This window comes from Oncorhynchus nerka, linkage group LG20 (assembly GCF_034236695.1).
Source record: "Oncorhynchus nerka isolate Pitt River linkage group LG20, Oner_Uvic_2.0, whole genome shotgun sequence".
NCBI classification, from domain to species: domain Eukaryota; kingdom Metazoa; phylum Chordata; class Actinopteri; order Salmoniformes; family Salmonidae; genus Oncorhynchus; species Oncorhynchus nerka.
This window is the reverse complement of record NC_088415.1, coordinates 53583219-53591283: the sequence shown is the minus strand read 5'-3', so window position 1 is coordinate 53591283 and position 8065 is coordinate 53583219. Positions and strand designations below refer to the sequence as shown.

Here is an 8065-nt window from a genome sequence, read left to right as displayed (position 1 = left end):
ACAGGGTCCCGGTTCAACCAATGAGCAGCGTTCTCGCCAACGTCATAACGTGTACGTAGATCGATTCCTGTACATGTATTTTGGGGAAAGTTCTCTCACCTCCAAGATACATATTTAACCCGTTTATACCATATACTTTGCTTCCATGTATTACCACAGCAAAACAAACCTTCCAATGTACGGCATTGCATTCAAACCAATAATGATAGAAACTCAGGACATTTGAGTGATTGTGCATTTATGTATGGTTTTTTCAGTACGTGTTCTTGCTCTTACAGTTCTGGTCACTATTCAATCACAAAGTGTCTCAATGTGATCTACAGCATAGACATACCTACATCTCAATATAACGTATTTAACAAATAAAACAAAGTATGTTCATGTTGGAGAGTTGTTTTTGGGGGACAATCAATTTCCCCTTCTGGTCCTCCATGATTTTAAAACGGAACAGTTAGGGTCTGTTCAATCAAAGTGTGGCTGGATTTACAGAGTAAACATACAACTTTTTGTACATGCACATTCTCATTTAGGTCGGTCAACAACAGCAAGTTCATATCGATAAAAACATGCTCGCAAGCAAAATCTGAAACCTTTTCAAGACTTTGAATAGTTCCCTGGGTTCTACTGTCCCGTCCTCTGGTAGATCACTGATCAACCCATTAACCTTGACCCCTAACCCCTCTTCTGGCATAAAGGCATGATTGGTCAGTACAGTCCATAGACTTAAATAAAATAAAGGTTCAATTTTAAAAAGTCTGTTCCCCAACTGGCTTCCCACAGGTGGTTTTATCCCCATTGTAATTCTTTTGTTGTTGCATTTTCATTGTTGGACATTTTTTTATTTTAAAAATTAACATTGGGAAATCAACTCCAAGCGATTTTAAACTAGGAAATATGTTCACACGTATTTCCACGCATAATAGCGAGACACGTGATCATAAACACATGTAAGCAAGGTTTGAAATTATTAGGTTTTAGTCAAATACTATATCCGTGTGGACTTCTTGCGGTCAATTTGCTGTCTACAAATGATTTGTAATCATGTTCCGGCTCCCTGACCATCCACTCAATAACAAAAATAGAAAAAATGGGCTGCGTCTGAATCTAGTTGATGATCCCTTACTTATGATCCCTTACATTGCATCTGTCCCATTATAGACCTATGAGCGCATGGGCAATGCCATTGAGGCCATCTCCATTGTCTTCTTTGAGTTGGCAAACAAACTGAGTGCATACGGTCACCTGTAGTCTGGCCGGTATACCGTATTTTACTATATACCAGTATTGATGCACGGACCGGTATGGGTTTTTACTTTACCTTCTATAACGGTATTTTGAAGGTTTTGCTTGTTAAATGTGATACGCATTGTGTGATGTTAATTTGTATAGTTTACTCCGATAATTGAAACATCTTTCTCCCCTCACTCTATGCCGCTTTCCACACAGACCTAGTCCCACCCCTTCACTCAAGGAGCGCATTTGTTGTATCTCGACCATGAGACACTTGGTCAATGCAGCACATGCAACAATGAGAATGACTATGATGCCGTTTCCACTTTCCTTCCTAATTTAAAAAAAATATATATGCTTATTATTTTCCAATAAATAAATAAAACATTCAAAAAAATAGGACAGCAAATACAAACATTGACATTCATTGTACTGTTGAATGGGATGGCCAATTTAGAGGACAAAACAAAACTTAACTCACACATACACAAAATAAAACAAAATCCTATTAGGTGGTACATGTATAAGAAGACAGCATATAGTCATTACAAGCAGTGTAGTTAAGCCAAAAATATTGAGTGGAGTACAGCACAGAGTAGCAGCAGATCATCAACCCAGTTATGAAGCGGGACTAGACCATTTATCCAGTATCGGCTGCCATATTTTGTAAAACAATGGACTTCTATTGGAGGTATTGTATCGTATCTTTCCCATATGTATTACATTCCCTAAATCCCGTAAACACATTTCAGAAGGTACGTACAGTCTCCAGTTTCCAAAATTGCAATACGAGCCTTTTGGCTAATAGAGTACAAAGAGAGACAGCATGGTTATTCCCATCACCTGTACCAAACAGAGCGATCAATGGGTCTGGGGCTAGAACTCTATCGAAGGCTTTAGATAAGTAATCAAAAATGAGAGCCCAGTAAGCATGTAACTTAGGACATGTCCAGAATAAGTGGGTCAACGTCCCCTCATCCTGCTTGCACCTCTCACACAGTGGTGAGGTGTCTGGGAATATTTTATGCAGTTTCACTACTGAGTAATGTAACCTGTGTATCACCTTAAAACTGTACACGGTGTGTGAAACCCACTTCAAAAGGGTCGGTCTCTAGACTGTATGATGTGCTACAGGCCCACAGAGGTATCCACAGACACTATTAAAAGGGCTTGGGAACAAGAACTTGGGTCAGAAATCTCAGATGAGGACTGGGGGTAGAAGCTCCTAGGAATATAAACCACAGTTCTTGTTCCCAAGCCATTTTAATAGCGTCTGTGGATACCTTTATGTGGGCCTGTAGCACATCATACCGTCTAGAGACCGACCCTTTTGAATGGGGTTTGACAAGGATCAGGCTATCTAATGTAGGACTATTTGGCTTAATGCCATACTGTGGCATATGTGTCCTTAAGAAATTCCTGATTTGGAGGTATCTGAAAAAAATGTGTTGTTGGCATGTTGAACTTTCCCTGTAATTGTTGAAATGAAGCTAACTAACCATCTATGTATAGATTACCAATTGTTGTGAGCCCCTTCTCCCTCCACTGTGAAAACACCACATCATCCAATGCGGGGTGGAAAGCATGATTCAGGCAAATCGGGCTGTCAATGTATACAGTGGGTATGTTAAGAAAATACCTCATCTGTTTCCAGATGCTAAGAGTATGACAAAGTGGCTTTTAGAGTCATAAGTGGATTTTTTCACATATGATGGACAATTAACAAGTGCACTGCTCAATCAAAAGCCATATCATTCTGTCACATCCCAGGTAAACTTTCCCTCCAGAAAGCACAATGTTCAGATTAGCAGCCCAATAATACAGTTTAAAGTGAGGAAGGCCAAAGCCCCCTCTATCTTGTACTTGCATAAATGCTTCTTTGAAACTGTCCCAATTTGCGTTCAGTAGCTGATCAAGGTCTCATCACTACAATGCCAAGGCTTGTGAACTTGTCCATCACTGTTCTAAATGAGGTAGATTGCAGAAATTGCATATCCACAGGCCGTGATAGCGGCATCAATTCGCATTTCTGGCAGTTTATCTTGTAGCAAGAGAAGGAGCAGAATGTATTTATCAAGTTAAGGGTGGAATAGAAGTTTTAGGCTTGGATTAAAAACAAAATAACATCATCTGCATATAGGGACATTTTGTGGTGAGTGTCTTATTTTAACAGAAGCTATATGCCCGAATCAAGGGATTCCATGGCTATAGCGAAGAGAGCAGGTGAAATAGGGCACCCCTGTCGGCAGCCCTTGAACAGGTGGAATGACTGCGACATTGCTTGATTGGTTACCACAGACGCCATTGCGTGTGCATAAATAATTATTATCCAATGAATAAATTCCTTTCCAAACCCGAAGTGCTCCAGAACCGACATCATATACTTCCACTCAATCCAATCAAACGCCTTCTCTGCATCAGCTATTACCACTGCCTCAACCTTCTCTGCATCAGCTATTACCACGGCCTCAACCTTCTCTGCATCAGCTATTACCACTGCCTCAACCTTCTCTGCATCAGCTATTACCACTGCCTCAACCTTCTCTGCATCAGCTATTACCACGGCCTCAACCTTATGATCGTGATACATTACGTTGAAAAGGCGTCTCAAATTGTAGTATATATATATGTCGGCCCGGGATAAAAACTGTCTGGTCAGGGTGTATGATGTCAGAAATATATGTTTTCAATCGGTTTGCCAATATCTTTGTCAACACCTTGTTTTCTATAGGCAGTAACGGCACGGGGCGATAAGACGACATCTCCATGGAATCTCTATCATATTTTTTTCAAGATCAGTGCTATTGTAGCCTCATACAATGTTTGCAGGAGTTTGGCATTTTCTTTGGATTGTTTAAACATTTGCAACATAAGTGGAGACAGAATTCTATAAGAAGTACTGCGCCAGTCTATGACATATCCATCAGGCCCAGGGGCCTTGCCGTTTGTAAATTGTGCTATCGCTGTGTTAATTTCCTCTAAAGTTATCCCTGCATCGAGTGCAGCAGCTGCCCCCCTGTCTAGTTTAGGAAGTTCACATTCCACTTTACTTCTTAATATAAATCCACAAGCATTCTATAATTACACTATTAGCGTGTGTTTCTTACATCTGTAAACAGCTAGTTTCTTTTCTTAGCAAGTTGTGGCTAAGTCGTGTTAGCCGCTAATGCTAATCGCTAGTCAGCTGGCTAGCCAATAAATGTACTGAGTCAGAGCAAATGTAGCTGGCAATACAGCCTGATATACCAGTGATGGTGGAGGCCTAAATCAGCATGTTGTTTGTGCAACAGTATCTTCTAAATCAAAGAGGAATAGGCAAAGCATGAATATGTTCGCTACATGAAGAAAACATTTAATGTAGCCAAAGATTATAGAGTCCCGTAGGAAACACTGACCAACACTTTGGTTCCTACCCTGTCACAATAACTCCTCCCTGGCATTTTCATGTCAAACACTGTATTCAAAGTGTCCACTCTTATATTCTAACTATAGAATTATGATAATTATATTTCCATGATTCCATCAGTTCACCCAAGTGTTCTGATCTAAATCGCAAGTCAAATCACAATTGCAACATTTGGTAAAAAATAAAATAAAAAAGCCTACATTTTTGGCCAATATCGTGCAGCACTACATGGCAATATGGAAATGATCTCAAATGAGTGCAGGACATTTATGAAAACTATTTTGGGTGAAAGTTTAATATAACAGTATAAAACAATCAGAACAGAGAACCCATTGAAATCAATTAGAATGTATGTGTTGTCACCCTAGGGTCACACACTACTCAAAGCAAACTCAGAACATTTATTACTCAAACCATTAAATACAGTGACATGATATTTTCGCCATATAGCCCAGCCCTACTGTAGTGAATTTTTTGAACAGGTACAATGCAGAGGTTGCCGATTTAATGCCACCTGCAGTTATGGAATGTTTGCTCACTAGTATAATTCATTGGCTGATCCCTCCTGATGACCCAAATGGAATCATGTGATCCTTCCTTAACCCATAGGAAGTCCCACCCTGTTGATTACTTAAAAATGGTAAAAGTCCTCAATGGTGCTGCCCATGCTAACTGGCATTTGGGCACTAGAGTCATCCATCTCTTCTGGTTTAGTCCTCACCTCTGCTCTCCTCCTGCTCTCTTCCCCTGCCCTCTGATGAGTTAGTAGGTTAACTGGTTACGCAGGTGTCTCCACTTCATTCCCTCCCCCTTCTCCTCATCTGTGTCTCCATTGATGTGATGGTCTGGAGTTCAGAGGAGAAGTGGTCACTCAAGTCTCTGTTGGCCAGGAGGAAATCCCTCAGTCTCAGCAACTCCTCAGTGTCCTACAGAATACAGCAGGCAGTCAGACATTAGTCATACAGAGTCAATCAGTCAGACGACTAATGGTTAGAATTGTAGTTAGAAGTACCTGTGCGTCTGTGTCAGTAAGCAGCTCCTGCAGCCTCTCTCTCAGCAAGTCCGCTTCCCATTGGCTGATAGACTCAGGCTCCACCCCCTCCGACAAGGAACCGTCCACTCGGTCCACACCAGGAACTAACACTGACAAATCAACAGCCAGCATCTGGACACAAAAACACACACAGCATTTACACTCCATAGATCAGAGGTGATACAACACACAGATCTGAGAGCTGATATCACACACACACACCTCTAGTATCTGTTGTCCGGCTGCTGCCACTTCTGGTAGGTGTGTGAATTGCTGTAGGAGCTGCTGTATGCTGACCTGGTAGCGCCTCATCCACTGGTCACACACTCGCATCTCACAGGAGTGCATCAACTCGTTCCTACACCTGATAACCTAAGACAAGACGCATACACATTCATAACACACACACACAGGTGACATGTGTGTCTATACTGTGTGCATTTGTGTTACCTCTCTGACACAGTGCTGGTCCACGTAGTTGAAGTGGGAGCAGAAGTTGAGGAGGTTGAGCAGTGCGGACGCATCACACAGCGCCGCCCCCTTAACCCCAGCTTGACCCCGCGGCATGTAGGCCTGAGGGAGACAAAGGAAGAAAGAAGGAGAGAAGAGGTCAATTATCTAATATAACATGGGTGTAAGCGGAGTACAATTTCCATAACAGAACCAATAATTCAGTAATATTTAGTTTGCACACACACACACTACCTTGGCCAGTTCCCAGTGGTCCTGGTTCCAGAGTGGGGGTCTGCAATTCCCCCAATTCACCATCCCCCTGGGGTTTGTGTGGTGCCTCAGGATCACGTTCCTCCACTCTGTACACACCACACACACAGAGTACAGCTGTGGGACACATACGAGAAAGAATCGTTCAATCAAACGTCATCATGACAGGTCTCTACTGGTGTAGTCTCTCGTTTGCGAAATGGTTTTACATTTTTTTCTTCAGTTCATTACCAGTACGGTTGGTGCCAGCATGCATGCACATTAAATTAGTGCGAACACCATTATAGCAGAAAAGAGTACGCGAGAGCCAGGGGCGTATTCATTACGCCGATTCTATAACAAAACGTTTCTTACGGATGCAAACGAAACGGACCTACCTGCATTTGCTTTATCTTGGCCAGGTCGCAATTGTAAATGAGAACTTTTTCTCAACTTGCCTACCTGGTTAAATAAAAGGTGAAATAAAATAAGTGTTTTCTGCTTTGCAACTGTTCGAACTAATAAATACACTCCTAACGTCCAGGCTACTACTGGAGTAAATTGACACATGATCTAGCCCATAATAATGGTCTTCTTAAAATGATTCAGGTTATTTGGGGAGGGGTTCAACTCAACTGATATTATGCCAGCAGACAACTTTTGACTCTCACCTGATTCCCTTTGGGTCTGCACCCGCTCCGACATGGCCGCCGCAGACTCGGGTTCCTAGTGACTAGATTTCCGTGGAAGGATCTCATCTCAGTATCGGTGAAGGGGTACAACCCCTCCCGCAGTTTGAGGAGACAGTACCCCGCTTTGAGCCAGTTCTTATACCCGCCATCGTTCAGACGAGCGCTCAACTCTTCGTGTACCATGTTCAAATTAAAACAAACACCAACATAAAGCAGAGCTAGATCTTAAAACAAACTGAAGAGTATGCCGACTATATCTCTGGAACGCTACATAAGAAAAGGTCAACAAAGAAACAAAAGTGTGTGTCATCCGCGATGTCAAGTTTCCGCTTTTGTCTCGACTCGAACCCCGCCCATTCTCTGTCAGTGCAGTATGGGGATTGTAGTAAACTAGCTAGACTTATCCAACTGCCGTCGGTCTGTCCTGAAACAGCGAAACTGTCTGTATAGCCTGAATATGATTTATTAAAGTGATAACGACAATACAGGTAAAATAATCGAAATGATTCATTATAAAATCTAAAGATGTATCTATAACTATAGGCTTACGCCATACATTATCAGTACGCTAACTGCCTTGCCTACATAAATCCAACCTGTAGTTTACCTACATAGTAGTACTTACCTATACAAGACTTTAGGTCACAGAATACTAAAAGCTATAAGAAACGAAGGAAAGTACAGTTGTCAGGATGGCCGAGCGGTCTAAGGCGCCAGACTCAAGGTGAAAATCCTTCCTGGGTAAAAGGGGTATTCTGGTCTCCGAATGGAGGCGCGGGTTCGAATCCCGCTTCTGACAATATTTTTCCTTAACAAAATCAGATTGATAGAGTCTACTCAGTGGATTCCCTCAAGTGGTGTAAAGAAAACACATGATCATTTTACGTTTTACCATTGCCTAGTTATAAATGCGCTCACCTGGGCTATTTTCGAGTGATCCAGACAGTACAGCGAAATTTCAGGTAGGAGGAAAAGAGTGTTTTCGTCCATGAGGTGGCGCCA

The 8065-nt window shown here is 42.0% G+C and overlaps 1 protein-coding gene and 1 non-coding gene across 5 annotated transcripts; one reads left to right on the top strand and one right to left on the bottom strand.

Annotated features, from left to right (window-relative positions):
- Positions 1 to 4913: 4913 nt before the first annotated feature.
- Positions 4914 to 7407, bottom strand: LOC115102763 (uncharacterized protein CXorf38 homolog). 4 transcript variants are annotated; one of them, XM_029623035.2, is made up of 7 exons: positions 7043 to 7407; positions 6770 to 6833; positions 6375 to 6481; positions 6120 to 6242; positions 5892 to 6041; positions 5649 to 5801; positions 4914 to 5562 (listed from the first exon to the last, which is right to left on the bottom strand). In XM_029623035.2, exons 1-7 carry the CDS (start codon positions 7244 to 7246, stop codon positions 5434 to 5436), a joined length of 930 nt encoding a protein of 309 aa, XP_029478895.1. In that variant the 5' UTR covers positions 7247 to 7407; the 3' UTR covers positions 4914 to 5433. The 4 variants fall into 4 exon arrangements, with proteins under 4 accessions (XP_029478895.1, XP_029478897.1, XP_029478896.1 ...); XM_029623037.2 differs by having other exon boundaries at positions 6375 to 6509; positions 7043 to 7405; XM_029623036.2 differs by lacking the exon at positions 6770 to 6833 and having other exon boundaries at positions 6375 to 6509; positions 7043 to 7406.
- Positions 7408 to 7749: 342 nt separating this feature from the next.
- On the top strand, positions 7750 to 7862 carry trnal-caa (transfer RNA leucine (anticodon CAA)). Its single transcript has 2 exons — positions 7750 to 7787; positions 7817 to 7862. It is a non-coding gene; the product is annotated as a tRNA-Leu (tRNA).
- The last annotated feature ends 203 nt before the right edge of the window (positions 7863 to 8065 follow it).